This window comes from Lissotriton vulgaris, chromosome 3_1 (genome assembly GCF_964263255.1).
Source record: "Lissotriton vulgaris chromosome 3_1, aLisVul1.2, whole genome shotgun sequence".
NCBI lineage: Eukaryota > Metazoa > Chordata > Amphibia > Caudata > Salamandridae > Lissotriton > Lissotriton vulgaris.
The window spans coordinates 1,146,882,772-1,146,899,373 of NC_141689.1; the positions used below are offsets into that span (position 1 = coordinate 1,146,882,772).

The 16,602-nt window shown below is 42.4% G+C and overlaps 1 protein-coding gene across 2 annotated transcripts in view; it reads right to left on the reverse strand.

Annotated features, from left to right (window-relative positions):
- Positions 1–796: 796 nt before the first annotated feature.
- The window catches only part of LOC147727585 (uncharacterized), a 28,414-nt gene continuing 12,608 nt past the window's right edge, over positions 797–16,602 (reverse strand). Inside the window, exons 4-7 of one of the 2 annotated variants that reach the window (XM_086961627.1) lie at positions 14,698–14,739; positions 12,303–12,350; positions 8,340–8,783; positions 797–5,881 (exon numbers count right to left, since the gene is read on the reverse strand). In XM_086961627.1, coding sequence (XP_086817753.1) covers positions 3,749–5,881; positions 8,340–8,783; positions 12,303–12,350; positions 14,698–14,739 — 2,667 coding nt within the window. In that variant the 3' untranslated portion in view covers positions 797–3,748. The remainder of the gene's footprint in view (positions 5,882–8,339; positions 8,784–12,302; positions 12,351–14,697; positions 14,740–16,602) is intronic. The other variant, XM_086961628.1, reaches the window with a different exon arrangement.

Consider the following 16,602-nt stretch of genomic DNA (forward strand, 5'->3'; position numbering starts at 1 on the left):
ATGCCAAAGCATTTTCCTGTCAGTCCTATGACTTGAGTTTAAAAGAAAGATCTATATCACAAGTTTCAAGTTTGTTTCCACATTTGCCTACATTTTAGCTTTCAATGTCTGGTATACCCAGACGTGGGCGCCCTGCTAACTATCCCATAAGACTCAAGCTATACCTCATTGATGAGACCTAAGTAGGCCGAAACCGATGTGGGGTCGATTGTGGTTCCATCTTGAGGGTCCTAGTCTGGCAATTCAGGACAGATCATTGCTATGAGGAGAAGGGTTAGCGCTGCCCTTTGTCTAAAGTGGAATGGTGGGTGAAAAATGATGGACTTGAATGCAGCTTGAGTTTTTACCCCTGGCTGTAATTAATTTATGGATTCAATCTATCATCTTGTTGTTGTTGCAATTTATGCTGTAATTGCGACAAATATGCCCAGACGTTGGTGCCATGCTCACTATACCAAAAGACTCAAATTATACGTCACTGATGGGACCTATATAGGTTTAAATGGTCTGTGTTTTAGTGTGGTCCCTTCTGGAGGGGGCCTTGCCTGACAGTTCAGGAGGAACCTTTCCTAGGTGGAGTAGAGTTGGTACTGATTTGCATTAGACAGACCTTTATCTAAGGTGGCATGGTAGGAGAAAACAATGGACTGGAATGCGCTCCCAAGCAATCACTAGTGGCTAAGGTTAATTCAAGCATTCCATCCATCATCTTGTTGTTGTTGCACTCAGATATAAACAGACACAGACATGCTTATCTTTCATGAATAAAGGAATGAATGAAAAGTGAACATGAACATATGCTTATTTCATTATTTTATTCTTCAAAATAAATACTATTATTACAATACGTACATAAGTTTCACACAAATTCACTGTGTACATTAATTACAAAATCATATTCAAATCCTGCAATGAGGTAATACTTCTTAGAAAGTCTATACAGCCAAGTGAACAATAAATGCACTGAAATATATTCATTACTTTGCAGCTGCTCTGGATTTGACATTACACAAATGCAACCTCGTCATTCCCACACGTCCAAGCTGCATCGTCATTAAAAATAATTTTGAAAGTGTGACAAGCAATTAAGTCACGTGGCAAATTGTCTTGAGATGTATGAAATCACAACTGCTATCTGTTAATGATCCTTTGAAGCTAGTGATACCTAAAACACGACTGAGCCTCTGTCAAACTGCCCCAAAATATATAACAATATATTTCCATCTACAGAACTATCTTATTTAAATGATGAATCCAACAACTTCTAGGATGATGAAAGGCAATCCTTAAACATGGGACGTGGACTTATGACTTACCAGAATGACTGGGGTGTTGCTAGCTGACCCAAGAGCATATTGTAGTGTACCTACAGAATTGCATCAGTGAACAAAGGGCACAGAAAAGTCATGAAGGGTAGTGTGTTTTGTGAACTATGCACAAGCGCGTTGGGTTTGTGCACGTCTGTTTGGCTGTATTCTAAACCTGAGATAGTACATTGGTGTTTGCAGTCTGAATATTGTCCCATCTGATCGATGACAGAGTTATTCTATCATCAAAATCCAGCTACGAGATTATGATAAAAATACATTTTTCAGTTCATAAATAATCCTGGAAAATATTTGCATCCCTCCTTGCTTGACCTCAGTCATTTTCCATTTAAATTGGCATGCTGCTGTACTGATCAAATATGTTTTTTCGGCAAGTATACATATGGAACCAGTTTTAGAATGTTTTACTGTCTTTACAACACAAGGCGCCTTCTTTGCTTTGCCTGATGAAACACCAGTGACCACTGAACCACAAACCATCCAACAAGTCTTCTATTGGTTATGGCGCAGTAGACACAAAAAGTTAATTGAACAAGTCATTGTGCATCACACTACCACAAATATGAATGTTGTGCAGTAAGGATGTGGCCGGTCTGGCCTTTTGAGCAACCGGGCATTTCCTTGTGGGGACGGAGCCATTGGAGGCCAGCAGGGCTTAACCTTCAGTTGAGGCCCAATGGCACTGTTTTTTGGAGAGCTGGATTTATTTGTAATGTTCATTTTTTAACCCAGAGCAAGATAAAGAAAGGCAGTCTTAGAAAAAAAGAGCAAGAGAAAGATGTAAAAACAGTGACAAACAGAGAAAGCAGAGATGAAAAGGAACCTGCAAGAGTGAGAGATATAGGGGCAAGGACAATATATTGGTGGATGTAAGAGGCATGTGGTGAAATGAAGACTGGGCAGCTTTGCTACTCAGCAAACCCCGACATTCAGAGTCCTTCTGAAAACAAATCGAGGCCCTGCCACTTGTTTTTGTTTTTACAAATGCAGCACAGAAGGCTAGTTTGAAAGGTCGGGGTCGTTGCTGTTGCAAACAACACATTCTCCAGTTCCCTGAGGTTAACTGAAGTAGCAGCATGGGCCTTCAAGAGAGATGAAGAAAGGGAGAGAGGGAGTTAGAGACCTTCAAGAGATAGGGAGCAAGGGAGAGAGGTAGAGTAGAAAAAAAGACACACAGATGGACGGGTGAGTAGGTGGTTGAGTGGATGGATAGATCAAGGCTGATTTAAGATTTTTTTTGCCAGGTCTTCTTCTGCTTCCCCAGCCTGGCCATCAGTAAAGCGTGTATATCACATGGGTTTGAGTGAGTATTCTAGGTAAATAAAAAACTGAACCGAACCACGAACTTGAGCAGGCGGAGAGCGTTTGGTGAGCGTTTACCAACCCTTCCACCCATAGGGTGAGCAAGGTAGAGAGTGCAATCTGGACAGGCTCACCCATGGAACACTAATCCTAAAGTAGGGTCTAATATTTGACCCGTCTGAACTGAAAAAAAAATTACAACTAAAAGATCATGTGAGGTATGAGTGTAAGGAAAGTGTTTTTAAATATGGTCTAACAGCTTGCTGTTAATAAATAAAAAGTGGTCCAATTATCTTGGACAAAATATGTATGTATGAGTAAGTTGTTCCTGCTGCATTTGTGCACAACGCTACATTTGTATTTGCTGGCTAATGTATTTGTCCCATGGACATGGAGGGGGCGTGAGAAAAAGATTATCGACTATTCTATTCACCTGAAACAATGATAACGGTGTCTTTAAAAGAAACACACACAAAAACAGACATTGTAGTTGGAACACAAAGTCGTCTATTTGCCACAGTTATTCATAGAGATTTCTGCCTGGTGTTTTATGTGGTACAGTCATGGATTTGAAAGTCAATGATTTTGTGTTGGTCACATTGGGCACCATTTTCATAAAATGTTCCTGGACCCACGCTGAGTGGATATCAAAACCAAGCCAAACTCTATCTCCAAAACTGAAACATCCCAAGTTTGCAAAGAGACGCAAAACAACAAAAAAAAGGAGTAAACAAATTAAGTTTTTCAAGTTGCTAAGAATTGCATGTTTACTCAGCTGATTAAGGCATGCTCACAAACATTTACATCTCCATAATATTTTTCGAGCCTTAATTCTCCCTCCCTTTCTATCATATACATGATTCAGTTTTTACACGCACACATATTCACTAAAGGAGTCTAAGTAGAGAACCAGCATTTTTAAGGCTTTATGGAACGTCACCTCAGGAAAAGAACAATGCACATAAGTTAAACATAAGTTATCATATTACAACTGTGATCAACACAGGTTTACTGAGAAATTAACTGCACCATATATCTTCCATAGGATGAAAAAACTTGAACAACATACTTCCCTATTTTATCGAAAAATAAAATCACAAAACATCTCAATTAGAATCTCAATAACCATCTTGACAGTCATTATCATCCGCATCGCCAGCGGGCCTGTTGTGGTACACATCAAATATTAACCTCCGGCTTTCAAATTCATTGCTTTTGGATATGCTGTCATCTTCCTCGCTGCTGCTTTCGCTGGATTTACTGGGCACCACTTCTGAAGATTTGCTGTCATCATTTTCATCAGATTTGCTCTCCATCTCCCTCTTCTCTGCTGGCTTACCCTGTTCTTCATCGGAGTTGCTGTCTTTGTCCTCTCTGGAAACGTGGTTACTCTCAATTGATGTGCTTTGGGATTTGCTGCCAAGTTCAGAGCTATCTTCTCTTGAATTCATTTCCTCCGAAGACAAACTGTCTTGATTTAAACTAACAGTGTCATCTTCGTCTTCTTGCGTAGAAGTATCATTTTCATTGGATGATCTGCCACCAAAATCATCGAATTTGCTCCCCTTTACATTTGTTATTTTGACATTGTCAAGTTCATTTGATTCCTGGCTGCTTTCTTTGGATTTACTGTTGGTTTCTAGGGATTCACTGCTAAGATGTTTGGATTTACTGTCATCTTTTTCTAAATCACTGCTGTCTTCTCTGGATTTGCTGGGTTTGTTGGATTCATTGCTTTCTTCTTTGGAGTGGCTTTCGGTATCTTCTATTGATGTACTGTTGTCTTCATTAGATTTGGTGATGTCTTCGACTGATTTGCTTTGAACACCCTTCAGTTTGCTTCGATCATTTTCTTTAGACTGACTGTCATGACTATCCTTGGAATCATTGTTATCTTCATTGGATTCACTCATATCTATGACAGATTTGCTTTCATTTTCCGCAGATACACTGTCAACATCTTCTGATTTTGTATCCACTTCTTCTGATTTGCTGTCAGTGTTCTTTGGTTTTTGAACACTTTTTTCCAGTTTCTTCCCATCCATTCCAAACTTGCTGCTATCTTCATTTGATTTGCTGTCATCTTCGATAATCTCACTTTTATCTTCCAGTGGTTTGCTGTGTTCTTCCATGGATTCACTACTAATGTCTTTGGATTTAGTGTCATCTTCTGTAGACTTACTGTCATGCTCTTTAGATTGGCTGTGTCCTTCTTTTGACTGACTGTGATATTCCTTCGATTTGCTGTGTTCCTCTGTTGATTTGCTGTTATCATTTGATTTGCTGTGGTCTTCTTCTGAATTGCTGTGAGCTTTCACTTTGCTGGTATCTTCTTCTGATTTCCCATCATCTTCAGTGGAAACGGTCTTATCTTCATGACTGTCATCATCTTTAGATGGACTGTCTTCAGTTGATAGAGTATCATCTTGAGTAATACTCCTAATATCCTGTTTCATTCCTTTGTCAGCCTTTCTGGTTGGTTTCATCTTTCTCAATGCTTTAGGTGTACCTTCAAGGTGTTGGCGTCTCTTCTTCCCTGCAATTTCATGGCTGTTTTCATTTGAGGTTGTTGAAGTGCTGTTGCTGCTTGCTGTGCTTGGATCGTCTCCTTGCATTCCTTCTTCATCAGATTCACTGCTGTTTTCTTGGCTTATATCACTTCCATACTGTTTGATAGACCCGTTGTTGTCAGAAGCAGCTTCACTGTCATCCTTTTTTTCTTCTTCGCTGCTGGCACTCTCGCTGCTACTACTGCTGCTTCCTTTGCCTTCAGGAAGAACTTTCATGTTGATATGAACTTCAGGCTGATTATCATCTATATTATGTACATCATCCCCATTTTCAAAATGATTTTCATTTATATGCTCATTATTCTCTTGCTTGTCTGCACTGTCGTTACTGCTGTTTTCTTCACTACTGCTGATTGTGTTTTGAACTAAATCATCGCTTTTATTGTGTTTTTCTTCTTCCGGGCTTTGAGCGTTTTCTTGACTTTCAACTGGTTCACCGGTTGAATCCCCACTAGCTTCTGTTTCCTCAGATTGATCATCGCTTGCACCCTGACCATTGTTGGAAAGATCATCTTCATTTGCATTGTGTAATGTGTCCTTCATACCAGCACTGTCATTTGATTCAGTGCTATTGCTGTCACTTTCAGCACTCTGGTCGGTGGCTTCGATGTCTCTACTGTCGATGTTGTCAGAGCTGACACTGGCGATGGTATCTAGACTAGAATGTTGATCGTGGTCGCCCTAAATTTCAAAGATAGGTATAAATTACCGTTATTGCAACAACTTCATATCGTTTGTGAACAATATACTTAACTGTAAGGCTTACACTATTTGAGTTCAATTTGCAAATTCCGATGAGTCAATAATCAATTGAGGATCAACTTAAATTCAGAAGCACATCACAGATCTGCTGTTCTGCACAATTGTGATGTCTGTATTACGTTATGTACATGTGTAAAGCCCACTAACACTTGCAAGGGAATTCTTGCGTATTTTTCATTTGTTTTTCTGGTCGATTATACCAGTACATCCATAGTTTGAGTTTTTGCACTTCATCGTTGTAAATAATATCACACACATAATTCCACAATTTTTAAATCCAAAGTTTTCTCCCTTTGAAAGGTTTTAATACTTTTCTCATCCTGCGTTTTCCAGCTTTCAATGCTACCCTCCTCTTTTGAACGCAGCAGCTTCACATTTGCTTCTAGAAAACTGTGGGTCATATTATCAAGGGGGTTTATCTCCGCTTTTTTGGCTTTAAAAGCCAAGAAAGCGGATATAAAATGATCTCCCTATTACCTAGCTGTCGCTAACACCAGTTAGCGACAGCTAGTAGGAGATAGCGACCATCTTGCCCCACTTTGCATGTCAGTGATATTTATCACTAATGACATGCAAAGTGGGCATGCCAAGATGTTAGCGACTGGAAACAGTCGCTAACATCTCTATCTCCTATTACCAACTTTTGGAGATATTCGCGCTTTAGCGCGAATATCTCCAAAAGCTAACACCTGCCCTGAGCAGTTCTTAGCCATGTTATCCAATGGGAGGTGTATCGTATCGTATCGTAAGGGGTGCTTATATAGCGCACTGACACCGTGGGTTTCCTGGCGCTGGATGGACATAGAGGAGGCAGAGGGACTAACCAGTTTGAGGGAAAAGCCAAGTCTTTAAAGATTTACGAAAGAGGATAAGAGAATTGGAAATTTTAAGAGAGAGGGGGAGAGAATTCCAGAACTTGGGGGCCAGGTATGCAAATCTCCGGCCTCCAGATCTGCAGAGCTTGTAAGAGGGGACAGTCAAAAGGTGAAGATGGGAGGATCTCATGTTACGGGACGGGCAGTAGGGATGGATGAGAGATTTTACAAAGATGGGACAAGACCCCGCCAAGGATTTGAAAATAAGGCAGCCGATCTTGAAGGCTGCCCTAGAGGCGACAGGAAGCCAGTGAAGTTTGACCAGGAGGGGCCTGGCAGATTGCCACTTCGGGATCCCTAAGGCCAATCTCGCCGCCTGATTTTGGACCACCTGTAGTCTGCCCATCGATGTTTTAGGCAGACCATGGTAGATCGAGTTGGAAAAATCTAGGCGGGAGAGGACGAGGGCCATGATGACCTGCAGGAGGGCATCAGGTGTAAAGAGATATGCCACTTTCCTGATCCTGCGCAATTGGTAAATGCAGGACGAGACCACGGTCCCCACCTGCGGCCCTAGGGATAGAGCGGAGTCAATAGTGACCCCTAAGCTCTTCACCGAAGCCACAGGGGTGGGAGAGGGGCCCAATTCCGCCGGCCAGAATTGAGGCCCCCAGAAGGTGGGGCTCTTACCAGGGAGGAGGAGCTCCGTCTTACCGGGGTTCAGCTTTAGCTGGTTGTGGCCCATCCACTGGAGAATATGGGACATTACTGACTGAAAGTTAGAAATAGCAGAGGGGGAATTAAGGGGGAAGATGAGCTGCAGGTCGTCCGCGTAATTAAACACAGTAACGTCCCACAGCCTCAGAGAAAGTAGAAGGGGGTGAAGATAAAGATTGAAGAGAAGAGGGGACAGAGAAGAGCCCTGGGGGACCCCACAGAGCGAAAGCTCTCTCGGAGCCCTGAAGGCACCCAGGCTTAGGGATAACATGGCTAAGGGCAATAGCTCGGTAAAGCATGAATATCGCTGACTTTTCAGCGATATTCATGCATTGCGGCTGATTTTTATCGCATTTGCGATAAACCTGGGTAATACCAAGGTTTATTTGCGATAAAAATCGCCGCAACTTAGCGGTAAATTTTTGTCTCTAACCAAGCAATAGCGATAATTATCGCTATTGCTTGGTAATATGCCCCTGTGTTTTATGATAAACTCTTAGCTCTTATGGTTACAACTGGTGGTTGTTGACTATGGAATTAAGTATCTTCTTTAAGATAATGACCCTAGTTTTATTAAGTCACAAAGAGTTGGAAAAAGATGTGGGCAGTAGGAACCAGCATATAAGATACGCACCAGCATACAGTGGAGACTGGCTGTACTTTGAATTAACATAAGAAAGTTAACTTCATCTTTAGAAGTGCCACTTGGCACAGGTTCTCACAATAAAAATAAAAAAATTGTGAGAAATGTAGAAAATATAGATGCATCTGGACAGGGCACCTGCTATTTTACAAATAGTATATTTACACAGAACATCATAAATACCTACTTTCCATATACTTACTGTGCACTGTATATGTGTGTTTTGTGGAAGTGTCTCTGCGTCTTCGCTGCTTTTTCCATCATCATTTTTATCATCATGTTCTTCTGAATTGACTTTAGGTGCCTCATCCTCCTTGCTATTAACCTTAGAATCCGCACTATCTTCAGCACTTTCGGCTACCGCATCATCCTCTGGTACACTGTTATCCGAATTATGTGCATCAGGTTCTGAGCTGCTCTTTGAAGCCTCATTGGATGAGACGTCTTCTAGATCCACTGTCGCATCATCTTCGTTGTGGTCATCATCATGGACTCCATTAGCCCCATCAGATGATTTGACTCCAAAATATGCCTTGCTTATAAAGTCACTATCGATATCATGGCCGTCATAGTCTTCCTTTCTTTCACTGGTTGGTTCTACAGCGGCACTCTTTTGAGTGGTAAGTTCTTCACTTGAAGTATCCTGCTGAAAACAGAAAACAGAAGGTTGCAGATCATACTCTGTTATTTTGAGTGCTTACACTTAACGGCATTAATGTGTGTAATATCATGTCGCCTTGAGCCTAATTATCTATAAAGCACGTACCTAAAGGTACTTGTAGAGCACAAACCTATCTGGAGAGAAAAGGATCACTGAACACTTTAGAATCCTTTATAATGCAGTCAACATCCATAATGAGGTCATTGTGATTCCAGGGGCCATAAGCACGACTGTCACAAGTTAGCCCCTTTTTGAACTCCTCCCTCCAACTTTATTGAAAATGTGAGAACAGAACATAGATTTTTCGACTAGCGAAGAGACATGGGTGTGAGGCAATTGAGTATTTAAGTACAAAAATCTCAGGAACTCTGGCAAACTTTGAATTGAAGTCAGGGAGTGGTCAAGTGAGCAGTATGGAGCATAACGGTCTTCTCCTGCATTGAGAGACTGGGCCCTGGTGGACAGGCATAAATATAGCATGGCTGTGCTTGCTCCTAGAGCAGGGCATGGTGACACATATTTCCAAGCAGGCCACAGAAATTCTATTCACATGCATGTACATGCATGCACATTATCCCTGTTACCTATAGCCAATTTCAAATCTACAATTTCAGCCTAACTTGTTTAATGGATTAGTAATTTGAGAAATTCTGCGGAGTTTGGAATACTGTATGTGATCCGAAGATGGTCCGTCAAGGTCAAAGACAGATGGGGTGCGAAAATGATGCTTCTCTTCATAGTAGAGATGCAGATAGCACAGCGAGATTTAAGGAATGTTGTCACATTGATATTTTACCACTGTCTTTTGCATCATTGACCAAATTGTGATGGGAATAAGCATTGATTATCAGTGTGCAGTGTGGTGGGACTAGGATGCACAAAATATTTTACATTAAAAGCAGACATATGTCTACAATTGGTAGGAAATCAGTTTGTTTTGGAATTTACAAACACCTCAGGCCTACTCCAGGGGAATATATTGCCTACCCCTGTTTTCCCTAACACTACACATGAGGATTGTGCTCAGGGAACACAAAAGATGGAACACTCTTCTGGACAACATTCGGTTGGAGGAAGACCATCTGGCTTTTCGCAAACAGCTGAAAACATTTTTATATCCATCCAGTTAAAGTGAGCACTCACAGACCAGGTTCTTAGAGCTGGGAGGCCTCATGGTAGCCATGCGCTTTACTAGCACCTTTTCATTTCATTTCATGAGGGTAAATGGGGTACCGTCCAAAGCTAATCACACAACTTGCACCTACTTCTTAAGGCAAACATTTAGATGTGTAGTTAGGTTTGAAAAACATTGTTAATCTTTGGAAACACCCACAAACGTAGAGCTTTATTGGTGTTTACAAACTATTCAATGCCTTTCCTCTGGTACTCCTTGAGATATACATGCACCTCTAGCAGTTCAACAGCACAAGACCTTCCCATTATGTAGGTTTAGCACTGTTTTGAATACAATAGGCACATTTTTAAAGATGCCCAAATCCATATTTCGTTAACCAGGATCTTGCAATTCCAAGTACTAGTGACACTTTTTCCGCCCACAGCTGACTTTAATAGACAGAAAATGTTCTGAGTATCTGTTGCGGGGGCCTTATGTTGCAGACAACTGTGCCGGCACAGTGTTCCATAATGGTAAGCCTGATTTCCTACTCCTGTTAGATATATCCAAGCTAACTTTGGAATTGGGCATCTGGGGTGAATCAGGGCATGTTACTGCTTTGGGGCATTGCTTAGAAAAGGGGCATGGATAGGCGTGCCGCAACTGCCTCCGCTTTAATGACAACAAAACTGTAGGGACATATGTAGCAATATTGAGGTCAGGAATATCGACCTGAACATATAATGACCACAATATCGAATACAAACATATCATCAAGATAAAAACTACCGACCCATATACCTCCTCCCATTCCCGGCCAAAGTCATCGAGAAAGCCATCAACAGCCAGCTCGCCGCCTTCCTTGAATCCAACAACTCCCTTGATCCATCTCAATCCGGGTTTCGAGCCAAACACAGCACCGAAACTACCCTCATTGCAGCGACTGACGACATCCGAACACTACTGGACAACGGTGAAACAGTGGCCCTCATTCTACTCGACCTCTCCGCCGCTTTTGACACAGTCTGCCACAGCACCCTTATATAACGCCTCAGCAACAGCGGAATACAAGGAAAAGCCTTGGACTGGATGACAATACAATACAATACAATCTGTGGCGTACCACAAGGATCTTCACTCAGTCCCACCCTCTTCAACGTTTACATGAGTCCACTCGCCTCCATCGCACGTCAACACAACCTTAACATCATCTCCTACGCCGACGACACCCAGTTAATCCTTTCCCTCACCAAAGACCCTAACACCGCCAAAACCAATCTTCACGAAGGCATGAAAGAAGTAGCCGAATGGATGAAACATAGCCGCCTAAAACTCAACTCAGACAAAACGGAGGTGCTCATCCTAGGATCTTCCCCCTCTGCCTGGGACCTGGGACGACTCTTGGTGGCCTTCCGCTCTGGGCACAGCACCCACACCCACAGACCATGCACGTAACCTTGGCTTCATCCTAGACTCCTCTCTCTCGATGTCCAGACAAGTCAACGCAGTCTCATCCTCCTGCTTCAATGTACTTCGCATTCTCAAAAAGATCTTCTGTTGGATCCCCCTCGAGACAAGAAAGACTGTCACCCACGCACTGGTCACGAGTCGACTGGATTATGGTAACACACTATACGCCGGAATCACAGCAAAATTACAGAAAAAACTCCAACGCATCCAAAACGCATCAGCGAGACTCATATTAGACATCCCTCGCCAAGATCACATCACCGGACACCTAAAAGACCTCCACTGGCTTCCCGTCAACAAAAGAATTACATTCCGCCTTCTCACCCACGCACACAAGGCCCTCTACAATCTAGGACCCGAATGCCTCAACACTCGACTGTCCTTCTACAAACCCACCCGCCAACTAAGATCGTCCAATCAAGCCCTCGCCGCTGTCCCGCTCATCCGAAAATCCACCATGGGTGGCAGATCCTTCTCCTTCCTTGCTGCCAAGACCTGGAACTCACTCCCCACTCACCTCCGCCTTACTCAAAACCACATCTCCTTCAGAAAAGAACTTAAAACCTGACTATTCGACAAATAATGAACCCCTTCCCCAAGCGCCTTGAGACCCTCTGGGTGAGCAGTGCGCTATATAAATGCCCGAACTTGAACTTGAACTTGAACTCTTCCAGTGGTGTCAAACTCAGTGAAAAAGCTATTGAAAGTGAGGGAGTATTTGATGCCGTTCATGCCCTAGATCGATGCATGGGTTAAAAGGGCCACATCTACATCACTACACTCAATTAGAAGGCAAATTCATAGATAAATAATCCATCTCTGAAAAACAATTACCGAGCTCGTTTGTTGTGGGATTAATCATTCCACAGTTCTAATTTCAATTTAAACAGTACTCAATGCAAACAAGGACAGCACATTACCTGCTCTTCCGAACTGTCTTTTTGAGTCTCCACTGACTCACTGCTGACCTGTAAACACAAAGAGACATTGCTACATTTAAACAAATAAATTGCAACATTTCCTTATTCTGCTCCACTTAAATGGCCTAGCAAATACCTTGCAGTTGGTCTGCACGCTTTTCCTATACCTAACAGTGAGTGAACACAAATACTTTTTGTTTTAAACTCTCTTTCTCACGTTTGTATAAAGTATTCACAGATCAAGGAGATAAATAGTGTGCGAATTTTCTTTCATTTTAAATTTCGATAGATTTAAAGGGAATTGTACGAAATGAAATGAAATTTTGCACAATTTTCTTTGTGGTATGCCACATGAAAATTAAAACATAAGTGTGTACCTCGTGTTCAAAATCCATGTGACACACCCTCCAGGGAACTGGTTGGCTCCAGGAGAAAATGTATCCTGCAAGACATTTTCTGCCCAAACCGGTGTTAAAATTATCGCTGTTTTATCGGCAGGAAACCGCCGATAAAACGGAGATAATGGGCTTGATAATATGCCCTTGGTAATTCCCATAGAAGCCCATGTTCTGATGTTAACATGGGCTTCCATGGGAATTAACAAGGGTGTATTATCAAACCCCTTATCTAGTTTCCTGCCGATAAAACTGCGATAATTTTAACGCTGGTCCTTGATAATATGCCCCCAAGTTCCTGAGAGATATTTTCTGCTCAAATGAGTTCACTGCATTCAGAAATTTTGAAATATTTCGCACTGATGAGTTTTGCTATTTTCACGTAACCCAAAATTTGCAAATTTGACTGGTGTCATTCACTTTTTGCACTGACCTAATGAAGTAAATGTTAATTGATCTGCAACACATCCATCTGAGAATAATCTTATTTTAGCGGGTTACAAGTACTGAGTGTTTTACTAATGAGTCAAAAAGTGACAACGTAGTACATCAAACCTAGTAGCGCATGTATACATAAATATGGTGTAAATGATGTCCTTTCTAGGTCATGCAAGTAGGGCTCATGCAAATAACGACGTGCTTTAAAGGGGCGCACAGTGGCATACTGTGTGACACATTTAAGAACTGAATACCAAGTGTTACAATGTCATGATTTATTTGAACTGAGATGCTGCCCTAGGAAGGGTGAAAGTGTGAATTGGCCTTGCCAGGTTCTAATTGATGACCTTACAGGTCACACAGACGTCAGCAGCAAATGATCAGCATTGAAGAATGATAAGTGGAGGTAGATTGCAGGTTCGTGTATTGATGTATTGAGCAAGCAATCAGTCAGCATCTGGGGTGGAAATGTGTGCGGTGGCAAGGCATGCAGCTGGAAGCGGATGACACAGGAAGAGGTGGTTATGTGGGCAATGGGAGGAGGAATCGAGGCTTACTGTGGGAAGTGTTTTCTGAAGAGGGGGTGAATCTGAAAGGAGGCAGGACGATAGGAGCGCCTCTGGCTACAGGAAGAAATTGTACTGGGAGAAAATGGCTGCCTAAAAAGGTTCAGATAAGATCACACTAGAATGATTTGATGGGAGCAAAATAAGGAACCTGGGGGCATATTATCAAGGGGGATTATCTCCGCTTTTTTGGCTTTAAAAGCCAAGTAAGCGGAGATAAAATGATCTCCCTATTACCTAGCTGTCGCTAACACCAGTTAGTGACAGCTAGTAGTATATAGCGGCCATCTTGGGCCCCACTTTGCATTTCAGTGATATTTATCACTAATGACATGCAAAGTGGGCGTGCCAAGATGTTAGGTACTGGAAACAGTCGCTAACATCGCTATCTCCTATTACCTACTTTTGAAGATATTCGCGCTAAGCGCGAATATCTCCAAAAGCTAACACCTCCCCTGAGCAGTTCTTAGCCATGTTATCCAATGGGAGGTGGAGAACATGGCTAAGAGCATTAGCTCGGTAATGCATGAATATCGCTGACTTTTCAGCGATATTCATGCATTGCGGCCGATTTTTATCGCATTTACGATAAACCTTGGTAATACCAAGGTTTATCTGCGATACAAATCGCCGCAGCTTAGCGGTAAATTATTGTTTCTAACCAAGCAATAGCGATAATTATCGCTATTGCTTGGTAATATGCCCCCTGAAGGCTAGGAAGGTTTGTATGTCAGAATATTGTAGTCAGAAATAGTGTGTGTTATAAATAATGTGATATTGCCCCATTGGGTGCAGATATTTAGTTATTGACTCCAACGGGGTGACTGCTTGTAAAAGATATTCAGAGCACAGTATTTCGATCAGGCGATATTCCGTCTACGATTTTCTGGTGCTACACACTACATGCATGGTACAGGTGTTGCACTCACTAAGGAGAGAAAGATTTTTAGTGCATACTGTAATTGAAATCACAAAAAACAGGTGATCGCGTCTTACCGTCGGCGGTGTAGGTATCTGGGATAAAGATGCGCTTTCAACCTGCATACAAAAGTGAAACTGCTTAGTGCGAGGAATATTGCATGGCAGAAAGATTTATGAATATTGATCTCATCTAAATGTTCTTTATTACAGTGAAAGTGATTGGCCGGCTCAATGTGGCAGAAATGGTCCTGAATCTAGTACTTTAGGTAAAGTCACTACTATGCAGTATGAAGAGGCCATGCTTAGGTGAGTGAGGCTAGGTGGTTCCAAGGAAACTACTTCCTAGACTCTACTCAGTGGCATGTTTATGGTTTCCTTGAGCAAATTGAGTATTGTCTAGAAGATATTTACTCATGTCAGGGTCTTCATTCTGGTATGCAATACATCCTAAACCATATCACTGTTACAGCTATTCTATGTTGAAATAAAAAGTAACAAAGATCTGTTTAGAAGCTTTTCTCTCATACTTCTCTTTTTCAAATATATAAATACAATTACGAAGCAGTACCATGCTATGTGTGGAACTCTCATGTTAAGGTCAAAGCATTGACCGTCTTCGAGAGATTTGTTTTCGAGGGTTTGGCTGTGTATGTAACGTACAGGGTTTGTTTATAGCCACATTTTTTGCCTATGCTGGATGGCTAATCTAAATACTTCTCCCTTTCTATGACTCTCCCCATTGACCGCCTTTATGCATATTTTGGGGGGTAGTTTTGAGGGATAGACACTGCAGTGGAATATGACATCACCTTCGATTAACCCCTCCCCTGCTGGTGACGGAACCACTTTGTCATCAGCCGCGGTCGTGCTGTGCAGATGACGGAGCGGTTCAGTCACGGCCCGCTCGGAATGCCTGCGCGGCGCGGATTCCGCGCCTGCGTTGAACGTTCTATTGAGCGAGCGGGGCCGTGACGGAACCGCTCCGTCATGAGCACAGCGCAACCGCGGCTGGTGACGGAGCGGTTCCGTCACCAGCATGCGCCCGCCGCGCGGCCGCCCCACCCCCTTAGCACTGCGGCGGAATAGCCGCCGCAGTGAAGGGGTTAAGGAACAGAAGGTTCTAGGAAATATAATATTGACACATTTGCTTTTATAGTAACCCCAGCAAATGGTCCTTCTACTTCCGGTCTGAGATAAGAGATGAAGGCTACCTTCGGCCTGGACTGAGCGCTGAAGCAGCCCTGCTGGAAAACGTTTCAAGGTCAGCTGCATATTGCAATGGTGAGCGTAGAGAGTACGCCTGACTCTCTTTCAGAAGGTTTATGGAGATCCCAAATTTTTTGTGAGGGCTAAACTACTTATTCTAAAGCAGGATCTCCGAGAAGCATTGAGTAAAAGGTTATTGGCATTACAGTCAGTTTTGAGCAAGGTTTGTCAAATATTTCAACACTTCATAACCTAGCGCTGAACCCTGGAACATTATTTTGCCACTGGGGCAAATAATGTATATGCCTCAAAGAGCTGTGCGTGCCATTTCCTCTGGACTCCTTTCACCATTGAAATGACTAAAAAACCCTCAGGCACACTCGGGCCCTAAAAATAGCCCACACGCCCCCTTTTCCTTGTACCATTTGCCCAGTCGAGCTCCGCCAGAGAGCACATAAGTACTGCAAGAGAATTGTCTTTCAATTGACAGTTTGTTATTTACATCTGTAGAATATGGTCGAACTTCTATTAACGTTCTTCCTACATGAACATGCTAAAACTCAGGGATATATTTACAAGGGCTCATTGCCACTGGAACATCACTTTTTGTGACTTTCCTCTGGCAATAATCCCTTTGCCTTATCTACTTCAGGCCTAATATAAGAGATGAAGGCCACATTCAGCCTGACGATTTGCAACTTCTTTGTGTGCTGCACAATGCAGCACAGATACGCGTTATTAATCACCATTAGTGAATGTTTATGTGCAGGAAGG